At 42.9% G+C, this 22,738-nt stretch overlaps 1 protein-coding gene across 4 annotated transcripts in view; it reads right to left on the bottom strand.

Moving 5' to 3' along the window:
* BSN (bassoon presynaptic cytomatrix protein) overlaps nt 1–22,738 on the bottom strand; it is a 208,085-nt gene that overhangs the window by 32,479 nt on the left and 152,868 nt on the right. For all 4 annotated transcript variants that reach the window (XM_082214464.1, XM_082214463.1, XM_082214466.1 and 1 more), the window contains exon 4: nt 4,749–5,177. In XM_082214464.1, the coding sequence (XP_082070590.1) occupies nt 4,749–5,177 (429 nt within the window). The remainder of the gene's footprint in view (nt 1–4,748; nt 5,178–22,738) is intronic.

Below are 22,738 nucleotides of genomic sequence, written 5' to 3'. Positions count from 1 at the left end.
TGGGGTGACGGCGTTCATCTCGCTTTATTGGCCGAGGGAGCCGGCGTACAGCTTCCGGGTCATATGGCCGGCATGACTAAGCCACTTCTGGCGAACCAGAGCAGCGCACGGAAACGCTGTTTACCTTCCCGCCGGAGCGGTACCTATTTATCTACTTGTACTTTGACGTGCTTTTGAACTGCTAGGTTGGCAGGAGCAGGGACCAAGCAACGGGAGCTCACCCCGTCACGGGGATTCGAACCGCCGACCTTCTGAAGTACCGGTAATTTATTTTTAAGCTTGCACCCCACCCTCTCTCTCAATACTCAGATGTCAAAGAATGTAAGCAAAGCTATCAAGTTTAGAAACAAAAATCCGGCACCCTTGCAAATTAACATGAAAGAAGTATCATTGCATGATGCATTTAATTAAAAATTCCTTCTTGCCAAGTTCATGACAGTAAAGCAAGACGGACAGGACCTTTCACGCAATCCATTTACAATCTAATAAATGAACAGCTCTTAGTCATTTGTTGCAGATGTCATTCTTCCAGGAAGCACTTCTGGTTTTGAGAAACAATATATTTTCCCAGAACCAAATTGAAACATTTTGCTGCTAGGAAAATGTGATTCCCCTCAACTCTGTATTAACAAAATCAGAATTATTCTGATTGCTCTGATTGTCATTCATTAACTATGATCAGGGCTTTTTCCCCCAGCCAGAACTCGCCAGAACTCAGTTCCAAAACCTCTCAGGTGGGCATGGTGAGTTCCAGCACCTCTTTTTCTAGAAAAACAGCACTGATTATGATCAACTTACATCTCTTTCTTTAAAAAAAATCTTTATTATTTCATGTTATACACTTAGATATTTCTTTAAAAATTAAATTATGTCTAAGTGTAGCCCAAGTCTTCAACATGTTAAGCCTTACTGCATCTGTTTGCTTCTGACAGGTCTGGATTTCAGCAAGTCCCTAGGAACAAACAAAACATTTGTAAAATCCAAATAGCTGGCTCTGCAGTTTTGTAAATCTGTGCTCTCTTGTTGTCAACCCAGGGGCTAAGATGACAGTGTCTTATTGGCTGGTTCCTTTCCTTTTAAAAAGGACCATCTGGTTTGCCCAAGGCTGGTTGGCTCCAAAGTTGTATGCTCTAGCATTTTTTTTGTAGCCTGAAGTCTAGTGAAAATATAAGTGTTCCTTTTGCAATAAGAAGGAGCACAAACCTTGAAATCCTACAAGTTAAGACTGCAAGAATTACCTTGCTGGACCAGGCCAAGGTTTATCTAGTCCAGTGACATATTACCAACAACAGCCAGGAAGGCCCTCTGAAAGCTCACAAGTCAGGTATGATTGCCTCAGCACCTGGTCCTCAGAGATACAGGACCTCTGAACATGGAGTTTCCATATAGCTATCATGGCCAACAGTTGTTAATAAGCACTATTTTCAAAATTAATGCCTAAGTTGACTATTTTTCATGTACAAATCTGCAGATTGGTGAACATTTGTAGGGAAGTTTGGAACACCATTGTTCGTGACCCCAGCAACTACCCACTTTGTGTGTACAGCTCTATTTCAACTTGTTCAAATATTTGCTTGCTGCGTACCTCTGAAAATGTGGGCTGGAAGATTAACTGTCAAGAATATTACTTGTCAAAAAAAATCCCAAACTTGACAGCCAGCTGTCAAAAGACCATTATTCTCTGGTGTGGAAGAATGGCTATTAATGGCTATTTAAATATCTTTAATATACTATAAAGTGATGTGGCACTGTTAACAACACTGTTAATTTCTTGGTGCGGCAAATAAATTAATCTGCCATTGTTGGTTCTAGTCCTGTGATTACAATTTCTCCTGCATTTATTTCAACCGTTCTCCATAAAATAATGGGTAAAAGAGAAATTGCATTCAAAAATTTTCAGAGGAGGTTGTTTTGTTTTTTTTTAAAAGGATGTAATTCTCATGGATAGGGTGCAGAACATTTGGGCAATGGGGCCTTGATATATCAGGACAGGATTTTACAATCCTAACTGCAGGCAGTCTGAGGCTTCTTATGCCAAAGAATTAGAGTAATTTGGAAGCAGTATACTTTTTTCAAGCAACTACAGAGTTAGGTTTTTTTTAATAGGTGTTTGGCAAAACCTGCCACAAGCCAGTCATGATCTGACACCTCCTCCCAAAAGCAAACAAAACATTTGCCCAAAGAGCTGGAAAAGTAGGCTCCTTCAAAACTAAAAATATGCATCACTCAATATTAGCTTTCCTCTTCCTTTCACACCACCCACCTTTGCTCACTCTCTCTTAAGGGTTTCTTTGCTCATGCCTAGGATAAAATATAATGAGCCTCTTCTGCCCCAGTAATTCAGCAGCTTCCTGCAGGCTGCCAGCCTCTATAAATAGAGCAAAAGTGAGGATCCTGCTCCATATTCTGCCCTCCCCTAAAAATACTTACCCTTCTGCTCCTTTGCAGTCTTGCTCCACCTTGTGCTCCACCACCCATGCAAATACCTGATGGACATTTGTCTTTGTTTGATAAAGAAGGCATTGTGATTGTGTGGCACAAACTCCACCTCCATTCTTTTCTACAAATTCCTCACAGCAAAAATGCGCCGAAAAGGGCATTTCAGAAATGTTGCTGCAGTTCAGCTAAGCATTATGTTTATTCCCAGGGCTCCAGTAAAGTTTATGGTGACTGAAATCCCACATACAGCAGTGAATATTTTAAATCTTCACACAGAACTTGTGGAACTTATAATTAGAATTTGAGATCAAGAAGGGAATTTTATTCATGCCCTGAATAGCAAGAGGCTGAAGATCTTAATTCCTGCACTTCAGATGCCAAGACCAGGTGACAAAATAACAAGAGAGGACAAAAGACCAGCTAATCAGTGTCTCTGGAGGCAGCAACCACTCTGTGGAGTTTAATTTCAGGGGCTGACAATTTTGCAGAGAAAGCCCAAGGGATTGAGGCAAGGGACAGTGGCACAAATAAAACTTTGTTTTTAATCAATACCCCAATCAAAGCATTGGCAGCAGGATTGGTATTGCATAACTGGAGATTCTCACAAAGCCCTAACCAAATTAGTGTTAAATGTCATCTAGGCTAATGCTTACTCCCTACTTGCAGTTCAGGGGGGCTGAGAAGGCAGATCCTTCAGCTGTAGTAAATTGAAATTAGTCAATGTGAACAATTGATTAAAAACAGAAGCAAAGAGAGTCTGTATAAAGAACAGCAGAAACACCAGCTTGCTGTAAAGTCCTCTGGGAAGTATCTTTGCTGTCCTGGGAGGAGCCAGGAGAGGGGAAAGAGGAAACGTCAAAATGACATTTTGATGTTGAGTATTGGGGCCTTGCCCTCTGCACTCTCTCTTCCTTCTTTCCACCTTTCCACTTCTTCTGCCAGCAAGAGCTTTTCACTTATCCCTCAAGCACTCAATTTCACCTTTGTTTTTTCTCTGGAGCATCTCACAATTAGCCTCACACTGTGCAGGTGGCGCCTAACACTCCACCTCCTCTGCTCGCACTTTCATTCTCTCTGCTAAACTCTGCTAGATCTCGGTAACCCCTATTATTACCCAATAGCGAATGCTATTAAAAAGGAACAGACACTGACTTCACAGGTGCAAATGTTATTCACAGGTAGCCATTTTGACTCCTACCGGCTTTTGCTGGATAACCCCCGCCACACACCCACACAAAAGCTGTGTTTAAAACATAACGAGGTCTATTAGGATGCAACTACATACATATGAGTGTAACATGTAGTTTGAACCTAAGGCTGCAGAGGCATTACACTAGGGTCAGAAGGAAGGAAAAAGACTCTCTAAAAGGTCTTCTCTGTAAAACATGCCTTAAATCACTGTGCATAAACAAACACTCTTGTCTTGTCATCATTTCTGCTATTACAAACCACCCAGCAGGGTCACTGGCCTACTGTGCTTGGTCCCACAAACAAACAGTGCTGTGATAGGTGAAACCTCTCTGTGCATAAGAGGTACACTTATGAAAGATGCTGGAGACAAATAACAAGCACCTTCATGTCCTGCTTGGTCTGATCCAGAAAGGCAGTTCTTGCATTTGGACTAAAACATTACAACTGGAAGAAAGTTGCCAGCTAGGGTTGAGCCACTACACAAGCTTCTGGCAGGTGACCCACTGTGGCTTATTTGGAGGCAGAGGAGGAGGCAGTGGGTAGATGCAAACGCACCAGCAGGAGCACCACATTGGCTCTGCCAGAGTTTGCACTATGCTGACCTCCCCACCATCTCAGCACCTTCATCTCCACCTCACCTGGTGATGTGCTTCTGATTACCACACAAAAGCCTATGTTGTTACAGTTACAGTGGCCCATGTTGTTGATGTTAAAGTATAATGTCACCCAAAAACAATCATGCTTTCTCCATTAATTTATTAAGAAGACTCTTGAAATTAACTCCATACATTTTTTAAACTAGTATATGTTCAATCCAGTTATGCTTCGAGGCATTAGTGTTTCGAAAATCCAGGGATGTTTTTAAAAATAGCAAGCAATGAAGTGGAGGAACGAATCTTGGCAAGGGGGAAAAAACCTCAAGAGAGACTTCTGCAAATATGGTGCATTTGTGCGAAGAGGCCTGTTGGATAGCAGACCATGTCTCTATCATCCCCTGCCTGACTGCCAGCTAAAAACACTTTAATAAACTGTCTCCTGTTGGCTTTTAGGTTGGGTATCAGCTACTCAAAAGAAACCTCTTATAACTAAACCATTGTGTCCAGTGGAGCGATGCTTACCTCCTGTTCTCGTGTTTTCTGAGACTCAGATACGGTCGTGCTATCTTTGATATCCGCTTCTGGTTTTGTGGCCATAGTTTTCCCCTTTGGCAATGGACTTTCAGAAGCTTTGGGAGGCTCTTCGGGTAGTTTGGGGAGTGGCTTTCCTTCTGATGGAGCAGGAGGCTTTCTGTCTTGGACAGTGGTTGGTAATTTGCTCGGTTCTGAAGTCCTGAGATGGTTTGCTTGTGAAAGGTGCCTGTCGTGAGGAGCTGACATTTCAGGTTGCTGAGGAGCTCCTCTCTGTTGCTGACCAATTCCTCCGGGTTGGTGTCGAGGGGATCCAGTTGGCTGTTGCTTTGGAGCAGGCAGTGGCATTGGAGCAGGGTCTCCTAGGCTTCCTTCTAGCAGCCTCTGAGTTTGGCAGTTCAAACACAGCCATTCATTTTTCTGAAATAAGATGGAAAAAACAAACAAACAGGAATGAAATCCACATTTCATTCAAGATCAGCATGAAGATACCTCTCCTATGGAATGCAACATATTTCTTCTCTTTGAGTTAAACATAATTATTTCCACTTTACATTATGTGGAGGAAAGCAGATTTTGTTGTAACCCCCAAACTGCCATGCTCTAATGGACTGATGTAAATCCTATTGAATTCAGTAGGGCTAACTCCCAGGTCAGTGCACGTAAGATTACAACCTTGGACAGATAGGCCGTTGATCCATCTAGCTTAGTTAGCAGCAGTTCTCTAGGGTTTCAGACATGCAACATTCCCAGCCTCACTTGGAGATGCTGGGGAAATGAATGTTGGACCTTCTGCATGCAAACCTATAACCCTTCCCCTAGCCTTAGATGTTCAAATTATAACTCAGTCATGGACAGGAGGCCTTGGGCAAGTCAGAGTGTGGCAGCCTCAATTCACCATCTCTAAAATGGGATTAACATTGACCAGCCTCCCAGGATTGCTGTCAGGTCAAACAAGGCTTATTAGGCTTATTTGGATTCATGATTATTATTGTTAACAACAGCAACTGAAAATGAACATCAAATATTTATTTTTCTTATTCTTTTTAGTGCAGAAAAGCCTTTATCATCAAAAGGAAGGGTAATGGCTGCAGAGGATGACCATTTAATGCTCCAGAGACCATGTAAAAAAGAAGAAACAAACAAAATTAGCCAAACAATCTTAAGACAGAATAGCTATTTCTGACGGTGCCATGCCTGAAGTATTTATGGATTCTGAACTATGTGGACATCAACCAGAAGAACAGATATAAATCACGTTCATCAAAGCATTATGGGATGCATTATAGGTCTTGAGTAAAGAGTGTACTCCTTATGAGACAAAAACTTAATAAAGCCTACATTGTCATGAGGATGGGTGGAATAGGAATGCAAAGACTCAGTTCTATTGGTGTAAATTTTGCATGATTTGGTCTAATAAAAGTGCACCAAAAAGTGATGTGTCAGCAAGTTGTGAAAATATAAAAATATCTTTGCCTGTGGAATGCTTTGCAGCTAAAAAACGACGACACTACAACAAAGTAATTATCAGCTTTTTCTTCTGTGTTCAATTTATGCAAGCTGGGGAGTTTAGGATTTGAGGAGGTGCCCCATGACACCAGATGCTAGACATTTCATACAGGTAAGGACCCTACATCAGCATAACAGCAGAGATATGTTGTCATAATATTACACTGGTGCATTTCCAATGGAAGAGCCAAAGATGATCAGTGTTGTTAGCATGGCATTATGGCAACAAAAGAGACGGTGCGTGTTAAAACACATCAAACTCAACTGAGAGCCAAATAATACTTCCCACAACCTCCTCCATCTCTGCCTGTACCACCATGACAAAGTTTAAGATTCAGATCAGCTCTGCATCCAGTTACAGCATATCCACAGCAGTATGAAAAACCCCAACAGGGAAACCTCCCAAATAAGCTGCCTGGACACTACACTACACTGACTACCCTTTCCCCACTTTTGATAGATAATTCAAAAGGATGGCTATTTGCAGATAGAAGCAAAAGCTTTCAAATAGCCATCTATGGGGAACATTGCAGCCTCTCAGTTTCTGGGTTCTTCTTGTCTGCATCACAGTGGTTGCTTCTGTGGAAGGTGCTATCAATGTCCATGTGTCTGGCAGGCTGTGATTTCTCTTTGTAATGGAGAAAGGCAGCATTTCACAACTGCTTTATCTCCATCCAATATATATGCATTTGCAAAAGTTATTGTTTGGATATTAGTTGGGGACCCAAATGTTTGCTTAATGTTTTCACCAAGTCAAGTTCAAGATGTATCTCAACAAGCTAACTGAAACACCGCAGTGATCAAAGAGATAATATTAATATGAAATCAGCATCTTGTCCCTCAACAGAAACAGCTTAAAATCATGAGGTTCTATGCAATGTCTTTCTCTGAAAACATGTAGTAGACAAGGCATAAATTTTCAGAATAATACATGGGGGAGGGAACCCCCTCCATGTCCTAAAATTAAGAAAAATTACTTGGTATTGTGTTTCCTGTTGCTAAAGATGCCATTTCAAATGCACAAGTAGCTTCACTTTGATCCATAGTGATTTTATATGGAATGCTTAGTCACTTCAGCGCTGTTAATTGCATTCACTTATTCCACTCATAATGGCTCCCTTGTGTGCAGTGCATCTGCTGCATGCATAACAGCTGAAATTCTTCTCTTGTTCTTTTATTTTTAGCTCTGAAATGCAGAATCTAAACTGTATTTTACCAAGAGGATGATTCTCTATAATGAGGGCTTTTTACGTCTGCTGGATGATGGGCTATAGGAGAGGTGGAGAAACATAATGATGTTTGTGTCCCCAATGTTAATATTAACATGCCCTTTCCAACCTCAAGATTTCATTTTACAACCATATATTTCTCTCATACATATCTGACTTCATATGGCACCTTCTGGCACACCACATACTGAGGTATTCAGTACCAATGACCATAGAATCCTTCTGGACTAGCTTCCAGTAGTTCCACTCTTGCCTGATGGGCCAGAGGATGGTTCTGGCAGACTGTTGCTCCGCACATGGCATGGCATTCTGCAAGGCTCACTTTGGACCCTCGTGTATTTTAACCATGGGAAAAGTGTGCAATTAATAGAGAGTACCTCATGAACTTGAGGGGGGAAAGAGAAGCCTGAGAAAATGGATTGTGGGACTATGGACTGGGGAGTTAGGTAGCCTATTTTTTTCTGAGTCTAGTCCCTGAGGAGTCTCCAATCCTTTTAATAGTTAGATGGATAATTTTCCACCTGTGGATTCTGTCTTTACTGCAGCATTGTGAGCTGGCAATCCTAAGGAAGCAGTGAAAAGGCAATGGGACAGTGTGTTTATATGTTCACTTTAACGAATAAGCCAGCTCTTTGACTGTGATGTGTGAGGCATATGCAACTACAGAAGGGAAGCCACATCCACCTCATAAGATATGGTGGGCCTCACAAGGAAACACACTGGACTGTAGGATGTTGATCCAGTACAGATACTCTCCTCCTGTTTGTCTTCCCTTACAATCTGTTTGTATCTGTTTCCCCTCCACGCAGGGCTTGCCGTACTCCTTTCAGTTTTCTCATACTGAAAAGGCAGCAGTGGACTGGATGCCTGTCATGTTTATTTATGGATATGTATAGGCTTATGCCTTTTGATACGGGGCTTCTGTTCTTTCTTTCATACTCCTGTGATTTAGAAATGGTACACTGAGCATTTTAACTATCCGGATAAATAGATAAAAAGTAGGGCTGAAGCCATGCTTGGATGTCCCTGAGATTCTGTGGCAAATCTGTTGAGAACATAACACAAGCCATTTCCTGCCATCACCCTGTCATGTGGGAAGGTAAACGCACAGTTAAAATGATGAGAGCGTCATTTTGAAAATCCTGCTGCATTCATTCTCCTCGGGGACTATATAATTAATGTAACAGGCTCTTTCCTTTATTCAGGTCAATGCTAAGGCTCAGCTCAAATATCCCAATGCAGCTAAAGGGGTGGGGGTGGAAATAGGAAGAAGACAGGTAACTGGATGGAAGCGTACATTAAGCAAGTGAAGTAACTACACAGGAAACAACATGTTAATGGAATATACCCTAAAACCACCATTGTCACCATGTGATACCTTCAGATGTTTGACTGCCCATCTAGCCCTAGGTGACAGGATAAAACAACTTCCCCTACTTCATTTTGGCTCAGCCTCAACTTGCTTCCACACATGGAAAATATTTACTGTAGTACCTCGGTTTACGAACTTAATCCGTTCCAGGTCCGTTCTTAAACCAAAACTGTTCTTAAACTGAGGTGTGCTTTCCCTAATGAGGCCTCCCGCCGCCGGTGCTTTTCCACTATTCTGTTCTAAACTTTACTGAGGTAAAGTTTGCAAACCGGGACACTACTTCCGGTTTTGCGGAGTTTGTAAACCGAATAGTTCTTAAACAGGACTGTTCTTAAACTGATATACCACTGTATTTATTTATCACAGCATAAAAATACAAGATAAAAACACAAAATACTCACAGATGATTGTTTCTGACTGCTATTGGAAATCTAAACCCAAGCTGCTGATTCTAGCTATGAGAGGAAAACTCCCACAACCCAACAAGTCTAGTGTGGCTTGGCTTCATTTTTATATGTTTTGCAGACATACTTATGAACGATCTTGCACAAAATAAACAATCATTTTAAACAACAGCTGAGTTTAAAATAAATAGGATAAAACTAAAACCAGCCACTGCCTTGCCGTGGTGAAGGGGCTTGAATAACTCAGAGAAGCTATGAGCTATGCCGTGCAGGGCCACCCAAGATGGACAGGTCATAGTGGAGAGTTTTGACCAAACATGATCCACCTGGAGCAGGAACCGGCAAGCCACTCCAGTATCCCTGCCAAGAAAACTCCATGGACAAAGACAACAGGCATATGAAAGTTATGACGCTGGAAGATGAGCCCCTCAGGTCGGAAGGCATCCAACATGCTATTGAGGAAGAGCGGAGGACAAGTACAAGTAGATTCAGAGCTGATGAAGCGGCTGGGCCAAAGCCGAAAGGACACTCAGTTGTGGATATGCCTGGAAGCGAAAGGAAAGTCCAATGCTGTAAAGAAAAATATTGCACAGGAACCTGGAATGTAAGAACCATGAACCTTGGTAAGTTGGATGTGGTCAAAAATGAGATGGCAAGAATAAATATTGAAATCCTGGGCATCAGTGAACTAAAATGGATGGGAATGGGCGAATTCAGTTCGGATGACCATCATATCTACTACTGTGGGCAAGAATCCAGTAAAAGAAATGGAGTGGCCCTCATAGTCAACAAAAGAGTGGCGAAAGCTGTACTGGGATGCAATCTCAAAAATGATAGAATGATCTCGATACGAATCCAAGGCAGACCTTTTAACATCACAGTAATCCAAGTTTATGCACCAACCACTGGTGCTCAAGAAACTGAAATTGAGCAATTCTATGAAGACTTACAACACCTTATAGAAATGACACCAAAGAAGGATGTTCTTCTCATTATAGGGGAATGGAATGCTAAAGTAGGGAGTCAAGAGATAAAAGGAACAACAGGCAAGTTTGGCCTTGGAGTTCAAAACGAAGCAGGGCAAAGGCTAATGGAGTTCTGCCAAGAGAACAAGCTGGTCATCACAAACACTCTTTTCCAACAACACAAGAGACGACTCTACACATGGACTGTGAAGAGAATCAGAACTTACAGGGTTAAACAGTTTTGAGTGACGTCTCACATTCTGAGGCGTGGTTATGTTCACATACGGGAGTAGTTTCTCTGTGTGTGAGTCTTCTTTCGGTTTTACCGAGAGGCGAAAGATGTGTGCTATTTCGCCGGGATGATTTAAGATGTTTTGCTATACGATTAAAGACTGTTGGAGATAAGCAACAAGCCTGCGTACAGTCTGATTTATTACACACACATTGCAACAGTTTCTACCGCTGCGGAGACTCTGCTGAAGGACGCTGACGGTGAGCTAAGCACAGGAGCCCAGAGTGGCGCAGCAGAATGTGCCGGACGCCATTATCAAGCCACATGGACATCACCAGATGGGCAGCATCGAAATCAGATTGATTATATTCTCTGCAGCCAAAGATGGAGAAGCTCTATACAGTCAGCAAAAACAAAACCTGGAGCTGACTGTGGCTCAGATCATCAGCTTCTTATAGCAAAATTCAAGCTTAAACTGAAGAAAGTAGGAAAAACCACTGGGCCGGTAAGATACAATCGAAGTCAAATCCCTTATGAATACACAGTGGAAGTGAGGAACAGGTTTAAGGATTTAGATTTGGTGGACATAGTGCCTGAAGAACTATGGATGGAGGCTCGTAACATTATACAGGAGGCAGCAACTAAAACCATCCCAACGAAAAGGAAATGCAAGAAAGCAAAGTGGCTGTCCAACGAGGCCTTACAAATAGCAGGGGAGAGAAGGCAAGCAAAATGCGAGGGAGATAGTGAAAGATACAGGAAATTGAATGCAGATTTCAAAAAAATAGCAAGGAGAGACAAGAAGGCCTTCTTAAACGAGCAATGTAAAGAAATAGAGGAAAACAACAGAATGGGGAAAACCAGAGATCTGTTCAAGAAAATTGGAGATATGAAAGGAACATTTCGTACAAAGATTACCATAATAAAAGACAAAAGTGGAAAGGACCTAACAGAAGCAGAAGACATCAAGAAGAGGTGGCAAGAATACACAGAGGAACTATACCAGAAAGAAATGGATGTCTTGTATACCCCAGGTAGTGTGGTTGTTGACCTTGAGCCAGACATCCTGGAGAGTGAAGTCAAAAGGGCCTTAGAAAGCACTGCTAATAACAAGGCCAGTGGAAGTGATGATATTCCAGCTGAACTATTTAAAATTTTAAAAGATGATGCTGTTAAGGTGCTACACTCAATATGCCAGCAAATTTGGAAAACTCAGCAGTGGCCAGAGGATTGGAGAAGATCAGTCTACACCCCAATCCCCAAGAAGGGCAGTGTCAAAGAATGCTCTAACTACCGCACAATTGCACTCATTTCACACGCTAGTAAGGTTATGCTTAAAATTCTACAAGGCAGGCTTAAGCAGTATGTGGACCGAGAACTCCCAGAAGTGCCAGCTGGATTTCGAAGGGGCAGAGGAACCAGAGACCAAATGGCAAACATGTGCTGGATTATGGAGAAAGCTAGAGAGTTCCAGAAAGACATCTACTTCTGCTTCATTGACTATGCAAAAGCCTTTGACTGTGTCGACCACAGCAAACTATGGCAAGTTTTTAAAGAAATGGGAGTGCCTGATCACCTCATCTGTCTTCTGAGAAATCTCTATGTGGGACAAGAAGCTACAGTACAGTTAGAACTGGATATGGAACAACTGATTGGTTCAAAATTGGGAAAGGAGTACGGCAAGGCTGTATATTGTCTCCCTGCTTATTTAACTTATATGCAGAATTCATCATGCAAAAGGCTGGGCTAGATGAATCCCAAGCCGGAATTAAGATTGCCGGAAGAAATATCAACAACCTCAGATATGCAGATGATACAACCTTGATGGCAAAAAGTGAAGAGGAATTAAAGAACCTTTTAATGAGGGTGAAGGAGGAGAGTGCAAAATATGGTCTGAAGCTAAATATAAAAAAAACGAAGATCATGGCCACTGGTCCCATCACCTCCTGGCAAATAGAAGGGGAAGAAATGGAGGCAGTGAGAGATTTTACTTTCTTGGGCTCTATGATCACTGCAGATGGTGACAGCAGTCACAAAATTAAAAGACACCTGCTCCTTGGGAGAAAGGCGATGGCAAACCTAGACAGCATCTTAAAAAGAAGACATCACCTTGCCAACAAAGGTCCGTATAGTTAAAGCCATGGTTTTCCCAGTAGTGATGTATGGAAGTGAGAGCTGGACCATAAAGAAGGCTGGTCGCCAAAGAATTGATGCTTTTGAATTATGGTGCTGGAGGAGACTCTTGAGAGTCCCATGGACTGCAAGAAGATCAAATGCATCCATTCTTAAGGAAATCAGCCCTGAGTGGTCACTGGAAGGACAGATCATGAAGCTGAGGCTCCAATACTTTGGCCACCTCATGATAAGAGAAGACTCCCTGGAAAACACCCTGATGTTGGGAAAGATTGAGGGCACAAGGAGAAGGGGACGACAGAGGACGAGATGGTTGGACAGTGTTCTCGAAGCCACAAACATGAGTCTGACCAAACTGCGGGAGGCAGTGGAAGACAGGAGTGCCTGGCGTGCTCTGGTCCAGGGGGTCACGAAGAGTCGGACACGACTAAATGACTAAACAACAACAAAACCAGCCATAGTCATGAGGACCCTTCTATAACACACGTGACCAAGTATACAGAATAACAAACATAAAACATGACTGTACAAAGAGAGAAATGCCTCAACTCTAAAGTACTCAAAGAAAGGAAGTTAAGCACAACGTAAGCTCAGAACTCAAAGGACTTCTCCCTGGAGAAGGGCCATAGTTTGGTGGTATAGCATTTATTTTGAATAAAGAAGGTCTCAGGTGCAATCTTTAGCATCTCCAGTTAGGGCATCTGAAACCCTGGATAGCTGCTGCCAGACACTGTAGAAAATATTGAACTAGATGGGCCAGTGGTCTGATTCAGTATAAGGCACCTTCCTAGGTTCCCTCCTCGCATCTGGAGAGGAGAGTCTATGAGAAAAACAAGCAGTACAGACAGAGAAATGAGCTTGTTTCCCTTGGGCTTTAGCCATACACACTTGGCAGGTAAGCTTATGTGCTACTAATACTTTTCCAGACCATGTTCAGTAGCATTTCCTAGCTTCCTTTACTTTGTGTTAGGAGTGCCAGCTATTATTTCAAATATATATAGACCATTTTTTCCTACCACAAGATAGTACCTAACAATAGAGTATACAATGTAAAAATAATGAAGTATAAAAGTAAAAGTACAGCATTGATTCACAACTTAAAATAACCCCAGCTCTATAAACTCTAAAACAATACAAAGGTTACCTGTCATGTTTTGAGTTTTGACTATTGACAATATGTCCCATTTTCAGACATCTGAAAATTTGGTACATTATTCAAGATCAGGATGTCGTGGACTGTATGTGCTGCGCACACAACTTCAGGTTTCTAGGTCATCTGGAAGTATATTACTGAGTCTGATAGTCTGGCTCTGTGCGGGAATCAATCCCAAGTCTCAAAAATGATGCATCCTTCTTACTAGTGGAGAATAGGTTAAAACCAGTTTGGTAGAGATGACCCCAGGCTCCTTCAGGAAGAGCAGGTTATAAATTCAATTAATGCTAATAATAATGGCTGCACATCACTGAAAGGCACAAGTTCAAATAAATAGGTTGGGGAAAACCCAAAGCTGACTGGAGGGGGAACATGGGGAGAGGAGAGGATGGGGAAGTTATACTGTGCACCTAAAAGTTGTTGCATTACCGTAGATATTTAGCTGGATACCATCCTTGGTCCCAAAATTTGCCAATGAATTTCAAAATTAAAATTTGGCAATAAAATCTGAAAATCACCTGTTTTGATGGGTACATCATGTTGATATAAAATGACCTAAGTTCTACTGCAAGCTGCCAATTTCAGTCAAAGACTAACTGCTAGGTGTTAGATACAGATCAAAAGTAACTACTACTGTATGGGAGTTGTCACATACTGGCAAATGTTGGTTGCTACGACAAAATGTTTGGATGTCAAATGATGGTGCTGAACATCAAACAGGCACCAAATATTCACTTATCCATAGAACATTATTCATCAAAATCCACAGAAGAAAAGTTTGAGGAGAAGTTTTGACTACAAATTCATTTCAGCTCTAAGATTTGTACTACTATGATCACATAAACGCAGCCCACCTTGTGGTGACACATCAGAAAATGAAAGCTATGATTCATTCAAGAAGGGGAGATAGAAACTTCATACAACTGAGTAATTTGTTGCTGCACTGCGTATATGTATCTTTGAAAATTCACCTAGAAAATCCAGGACTCCCTGTCATTTTAATGCAGCAAGCCACATAATGCCTATGATCCATCTACTGAAGTCATGGTTTCGTGGTGACAGTTGTACAAGTTGCTTGTCCTAGGCACTGATAAAGCATAGAGAATGCCATTAAACATGTACAGTGGTACCCTGCAAGACAAACGCCTCGCAAGACGGAAAACCCGCTAGACGAAAGGGTTTTCCGTTTTGGAGGCGCTTCGCAAAATGAATTTCCCTATGGGCTTGCTTCGCAAGACGAAAGCCCATAGGGAAATCTCCGGGACAGCGGGGAAGCACAGCGCGTCTTCCCCACTGTCCTCGGACCTCCTCCGAAGGCTGGCGGTGGGGCGGAGAGACCTCCTCCTGCCGCCAGCCTTCGGAAGCCTGCTCCAAAGCCTGGCGGTGGGGCGGAAAGACCTCCTCCCGCCGCCAGCCTTCGGAAGGATGCTCCGAAGCCTGGCGGCGGGAGGAGGGCTCTCTGCCCCACCGCCAGCCTTTGGAAGGCTGCTCCGAAGGCTGGCGGCAGGAGGAGGTCTTTCCGCCCCATCGCCAGCCTTCAGAAGGCTGTCCTGAAGACTTGCGGTGGGAGGAGGGTTTTCCTTCCCACTGCCAACATTCAGAATGCTGTTCTGAATGTTGGCGGTGGGGAGGAAAAACCCTCCTCCCACCGCAAGCCCCGGGAACAGAGGAGAAGCGCTGCGCCCCTTCCCCTCTGTTCCCGTACCTGTCCTGAAGGCTTGCGGTGGGGAGAAAAGCCCTTCTCCGCACCGCCAGCCTGGCAAGCGGTTTCCCTAGGAACGCATTAATTGATTTTCAATGCATTCCTATGGGAAACCGTGCTTCGCAAGACGAAAAACTCGCAAGAAGAAAAAACTTGCGGAACGAATTAATTTCGTCTTGCGAGGCACCACTGTAGCATGGTTCACCCTGTGGTTTGTCTAGCTCCCAGTTCCCCAAGAAAATAGAATACAGGAAATTTCAAGCCTAAAGTTCCATAACTGCAGTTCTCTATACTTCAGAATGGGCAGCCAGTCATACATACCCAGTCCCTTTGAAAGTTATTGGCTTCCAAACCATGATCTGTGCACAAGTGGAACACGTGTCTATTTGGGCAAGGCGAAATATAACACATAATGGTGAAATATAACATGAAACAGTGAAAATAGCATATAAAAATATATTGGGGTAAATTGCTTTGCAAAAAATGTCTATATTAGGGGAAATTGCATTAAAATATGTCTATTATATTAAAGTCACACTAAAATGCTGATGAACTTTCATAAGGATTTTTTATGCAAACTGATGTAGAAAAGGGGAGGACTGAACTTTAAGACTGGAGAAATGGAAACTGAGAGAAACTGAAACTGACATATTTGCTGGACCTTATTTCGGGAACCCCCTAGAGCAGATTTAGGGGGAGGAGAGGGTGCAGATACAGATTTGGCACGTCAGTGGAAACCGGTGGTACCTGTGTGATCATTGTTAGACATGCCTCAAAGACATGAAGCTGCTTTCCCTTCAGTTAGCTATGAAACTAAGACTTGCCAAGCCAATCAGTCAAATTAGTATAACCAGAATTCTTGTCAAGAGCAGCGCCAAATCATTAAGATGGCACTATAAAGAAACATATTACACTGCTGTGTCATAAAATGCATTGGGAATGTTCAAGTATTCAAGCAAAGATCGTATAGAGAATGCTGCTTACCTGAAGGGGTGAGAGTGTGTACCATCTATTCTTTGTTTTTGAATTTTTGCGTATTTGTAATATTTGCAATCTACCTTTCCATGCACCATGGGTATGCATAGTGACTTACAACAGAGGTAAACACATGATGTACCATAATACCATATAAAAGCCAATACACCTAAGAAAGGCATCAGCTAAAAGCAACACATTTCTGACAGTAATACTAGAGATTCCTACTGAAAACCAGCACCTAGGGTGAAAGGAAAGCTCTCCTTACACACGAGCTGTTGTCAAGTGTAATGGCCAGCTGGAATGGAAAGAGCTGAGGGACAGGAGAAACCAAAGGCAGCTACAGTGGTGCCCCGCAAGACGAATGCCTCGCAAGACGGAAAACCCGCAAGACGAAAGGGTTTTCCGTTTGCGAGTTGCTTCGCAAGACGAATTTCCCTATGGGCTTGCTTCGCAAGAAGAAAGCCCATAGGGAAATCTCCGGGGACCTCTTTTAAATGCTGGCGGTGGGGAGCAAAGTCTCCCCTCCCCTCCGGCCTTCAGAAGAGGTCCAGGAAGGCCGGCGGGGGCCGAAAGGCTTTGCTCCCCACCACCAGCATTTTAAAAGCAGTCCGGGATAGCAGGGAAGCGCTTCCCGCTGTCCCGGACGGCTTTTGAAAGCAGGCGGGTGGGAGCAAAGACTTTCGCCCCCTGCCCACCTTCAGAAGAGGTCCAGGACCTCTTCTGAAGGCTGGCGGGGGGCGAAAGTCTTTGTCCCCCCTGCCTGCCTTCCCAGGGGCTTTTAAATCGCCCCGGACAGTGGAGAAGTCCTCCGCTGTTCCAGGGCGATTTTAAAATGCCACCCGCCAGCATTTTAAGATCGCCCCGGACAGCGGAGAAGTCCTCCGCTGTCCCGGGGTTTTTTAAATGCTGGGGGTGGGAAGAAAAGCCCTTGTCCCCCCCCCAGCCTTCAGAAGAGGTCGGGGGACAGACTGTCCCCAGACCTGGTCTGAAGGCGGTTTCCCTAGGAACGCATTAATTGATTTTCAATGCATTCCTATGGGAAACCGTGCTTCGCAAGACGAAAAACTCGCAAGAAGAAAAAACTTGCGGAACGAATTAATTTCGTCTTGCGAGGCACCACTGTAATTTTTCAGCAAAGCCAATGGAGCAAGCCCTATTTCCCAAGCTTTCTCTGTGCTGCAGCTGGGAGAAATGCTGCTAGAAGAGAGTTGAGGGAGAGAGCAAGCAAAACGGAGCTGATCCCTGACTGATCAAAGCCAGTGGAGATGGCCATGCTTCTATCTTCCTCTACTGCTTATAGAATTTATCTTCTTAATTCATTTACGTGGTTTATAGAGCCACCCTTCACCCAATGGTCTGAGGGCTGGGTGCATTCTTCACTCGAATAAAATGAAACACCTGTACAAAATCACTGACATCATCACAAGCACTGAAACAACCATCATCACAACATACTTTAAAGCAGGTGATAAAAATAGATCAAACTAGCTGGTATATCCTCACCACCCTTCCAAAGGCCTAGGCAAAGAGGTGGCCTTCAGCTGTCGAGGAAACTCTTTTGGTGTCACCCCTTCAAGAGTTTTCTTGCTGATGGTGACCCACTGCCCAGAGCCGGATCTCCTTTTATGGCTCAACATTGTTATAGTATGGAGGACACATGCTGGCAGCAGGTCAGCTTTTGCAGATGCTTTTAATAAATTATTTGAGAAGATTAATAAATGGCCTAATCAGAGAGGTTAATATGAAGAATGGCTTTCAATATTAATCCAGTTCATCTAGGAATCTGCCCTAATGTATTTTTCCATTCTGGCACAAGTGATTCAATGCTGCAATGAATATTTCAATCACATTTACTTTCTGAAACCTTTATTACTGTGCTATATCATAAATACGATATTTCTAGGTCAAGTTCCTGTCTGTACTATCAGGCTCCATCAATAAGCAATCAAAATACCTGCTTGCAGTTCATAAAGTATTTTCACAATAATATACCAAGCATAACTCAGAACCTCAAGAAATATTTCAGCATTCAGATTATTGGTGTGCTTGCTGAATAACCAGCTGTTGTCAGAGCTTGCCCTCCCATTAAGCAAACTGGATCAGTTGTCTCACTTGGAGATATAAGTGGTCAGCAAATTGGTGCACCCCTGTATCCGCCATATGCACCTGCTAGCCAGCTCTGCTACTATTCCTGCCACCACATCTAGCAAGGCGCTTCCCCTCCCTACATCATTCTAGGAAGGGACAAGGGGGTCCTCAGTCCAAGTGAGCCATTCTGTGTGTGGTGGCTGTGTGTCACTGCCATGGCTCGCTGCTAAAACAGCTGCCTAAATTGGAGTCTGTGTGGAGCTTAATGTTACTATAACTTTAAACTTCTAAAAAATGTTTAGGAGAAATTCTGGTCACTGCAGCAAACCACCTCTGAGACCAAGGCAGGCAGGCAGGCAGGCAGGTAGGAGATGGAGACAGAAAACCTCACCACCATAAAAGAAAAGTTAGGAGGGAAGGAGTGCGAGAGGGGCAGCAGCAGTTGCTGCAGAGGCTCAGGTGGCACAATCTCTTGCACTGGCCCTGACTGCTTCCCTCAGGAAATATGCATCAATAGATGCATTTGTGGATGAAGATACAAACGAAGTTGTTATAGTATGTGTTCTACATGTAGAACCTGGGTGCTGATTTCTGAAATTTAGCATCAGCCATAAAAGCCGTTCACTTCTTTATTTATATTCTGATTTTCCCCACATATTTGAAAGTTGCTTTTCCTTAATCAACTCCTGTTATTTCTTATCATCTGAATGATAATAAGGTCATCCCTCTCAGGTGTTAAGATTGGCAAGGTAGCTCCAGTTCCCTCAGAATTTTAACAGACACCAGTCCAGGAGAGGGCATTCTCTGTGGCACCCCCTAAAACTCTGGAGTGCCTTCCCCCACAGTCTCACTGGGCCATAGCTGTCAACTTTTCCCTTTTCTTGTGAGGAATCCTATTCGGAATAAGGGAATTCCCCTTTAAAAAAGGGGAAAGTTGACAGCTATGCACTGGGCACCTTCAGCATATAGGTTTTGCCATATGCACATCTTTACCCTGGCCTTTGAGTCCTGAGATATATATTTTAGAACCCACCCTATTATTTTTACTGTATTAGGTTTTAACTTTTTAAATATTAACTTTATTTTACTTATTGTACCTGCCCAGGAACCTCATGGTGACAGATGAGTAAGAAACACAGTAGATGAGGAGGATAATCATGTCAGTGGGCAGCATTTTCAGTTTCTTTCCCGTTATAAAAGTTTTCTGAATCAGTGGATCAAGCTGTGGGAGCTATTTTCAGATACATCATGTTCAAATATATGGCTTAGCAAGATGTGCTTTCATATCCTGTGCAAATCCTATTCATATTCTGTTCCCTATAGGCCAAATTAGTTTCCAAACATGCCTTAGTTTCCTAAAAGTTCTGAAAGGATCACTGACAACTGCCATAAATTGATGGATATGCTAACAATGCATCAAGCATTGCTAAGCCATGCTTCTCTTTGGACTGAAAGATTATCCATATAGCCTCCCATAGATTTTATTTAATTACTTCTGAAAATCCTGTTTGCTGTCACCAAGGAACTAGTGTTTGCACTGTTGACTCAGATAAATCCAGATTAGGATTTCAGAATATTTTACATCATAAGAGATCCACAGAGTCTGTCTCTGTTCCCAGCTCAGCTGTCTCTCCAGACTTTAGGTCTATCACAGACATTGTTTCACTGTGTGCAAGCTTTTTCTCCTCATTGCCTCAGAATCTGCACAGAGTTTTATGCCCAAAAATTCACTTTCAGTACTGGAACATGTAAATTCCACACATGGAACCCTGAAGTCCCATACATGGCAGTAGACCTCCTCTGAGCAATGCTCAAGAAGACTATACCGCTTCCAGAAATTTCAATTTCCTTTCCTTTGACACAACCACGAAGATCCTACAACATCCTTCTATTAGCTCTCCCCTAAACTATGTGCTGTTATGCCGTTTGGGGATTTAGCTGGACTCCATTTGGAGCTCATACTCCACAGCTGTTAAACTGCTGCTGGAGTCAGTTAAGTACGTGTCCCCTGTAACGCTGGGGTCCTAGAGTGGTGGCAATAAGGTCTCTCCCCCCCCCAGCCCTAAGCTGGAACCACAATTTACTTATGAATTTATTTAGTAGCCTATCCCCTGGTGATCCCAAGGCATATTCCTTCCATGCTGCACCACTTGTGTTCACTATACACTTCAGGTAACGGAGCAATTAACGCTGTTGATGACTCTGACTTTTCAGGAAGATCCATTAGTTCCTGCTGTGTGGTGAAGTTTGTTAGCATGATTATAGCCTTCTCCTGTTGAGAAGAAGCAAGTGCTAATCCTCAGGGAGATGGATGGTACTGCAGGAACTGGAAGTAAAAATAACCCATTGAAATAAAGACGGTTGCCATGGTGATTGGAAAAATAGAAATGCAGAGATGGACAGGCAGTGGAAAGAAAAGCTACACTTCCTGTAATCAGCCCTGTGCTCTGTGCCATTTTGTAGCCATACAGTACTGCCATACTGCCATGTGCATATGACTGAACTTGGTCATCGCCTGCTGAAGCATCTGTACACAGATCCGTCCCACATACCCAAAACTCTGCAGCACTGCATAGTGATAAACCATTTGGTTCTGGCTTCATTCAATCACACAGCTGATAAGTACCGTATTTTTTGCTCTATAAGACTCACCTTTTCCCTCCTAGAAAGTAAGGGGAAATGTGTGTGCGTCTTATGGAGTGAATGCAGGCCGAGCGGCTATCACAGAAGCCAGAACAGCAAGAGGGATTGCTGCTTTCACTGCGCAGCAATCCCTCTTGCTTTCACTGCGCAGCAATCCCTCTTGCTGTTCTGGCTTCTGAGATTCAGAATATTTTTTTTCTTGTTTTCCTCCTCCAAAAACTAGGTGCGTCTTGTGGTCTGGTGCGTCTTATAGAGCGAAAAATACGGTAACTTTGCTTTAAATTTGGTTGAAAACTGAAAATATCCTGATGAAACACAGCCCACATTTTCTGCCCCACCCCCGAAGTAGCATGGAAAAGATATAGACCAAGATTTTATGCAGAAGCATTGTGTTGGATAACACCCCCCTCCCCAATTTTTCTTTAATAGACTAATATTTTATGGACAGTGTACTATATTTTGTAGTCCAGGAGATTCCCTGAGATTTCATTACAGTGGTACGCCGGGTTACATACGCTTCAGGTTACAGACTCCGCTAGCCCAGAAATATTACCTCAGGTTAAGAACTTTGCTTCAGGATGAAAGCAGAAATCATGCAGCAGCGGCGCAGCAGCAGGAGGAGGCCCCATTAGCTAAAGTGGTGCTTCAGGTTAAGAACAGTTTCAGGTTAAGAATGGACCTCCGAAACGAATTAAGTACATAACCAGAGGTACCACTGTATAGGGATCCTGTGGTACATCGTGTATCAAATAGTGTACTGGGGTTAAAGGGACTAGAATACAAACAATCTTAGCATCCAGATTCTACGATGAGCCTGATCAAGGGCATGAATAATCAAATTGGAATAAGGTAGAACTTTTAACCTGCAATAATATACATTTTTACTTTGGAGCAAGTCCCACTGACTCCCCCCCCTTTTAAAATGGGATTTATTTCTCAGTAAAGATGCATAGGATTGCACTATTAGAAACTTGTTTACAAAAAAAAGGTAAACCAGAAGAAAAAGAGTAAGCCACAAAGGGAGGATTTCAATTGCTTTTCAGGATGTCATTCATTTCATTTAAGATAAAATTCTATGCATGTCAGGGTGGCATATACTAAATACAGCAATTAAAGCAAAATCTAATATGCAGCACAATGGATAAAAACACAGATGTCTTACACTAGCTGCTCAAATGCTGGGACAAATAGAAGTATTTGCCTGGCACCAAAATGACATTAAAGTTGGTATCAGGAAACCTCTCAGGGGATAACAGTCCGCAGATGGGCCAACATGACCAAGGAAGTCTTTCTCCAGTAACTAAGTGCATAAATTCAGATAGTTGGAGAGATGATCCAAGGAAGACCATGAAGTTCAGGCATGCTTCACATGGTAGGGTATAGTCTGATGAAGTCGAGAGGGGGGTTTCATTTACAAGAAAAAGACAACGACAACAACAACAACACAGGGCCAAATTGCACATGAATAGTCTGTTTAAATAGTATGCTTAGGACAGGGCCATGATTCTTTCTTAACGAAAAGCAGTATCATGGAACCCTAATCCAAATTATCACTGTAGCTGCTTTTTGTTAA

This window comes from Podarcis vaucheri (assembly GCF_965113315.1).
Source record: "Podarcis vaucheri genome assembly, chromosome: 2".
In the NCBI taxonomy this organism is placed as follows: Eukaryota; Metazoa; Chordata; class Lepidosauria; order Squamata; family Lacertidae; genus Podarcis; species Podarcis vaucheri.
Note: the sequence above shows the minus strand (reverse complement) of the source record. Positions and strands in the feature narration are given on the sequence as shown.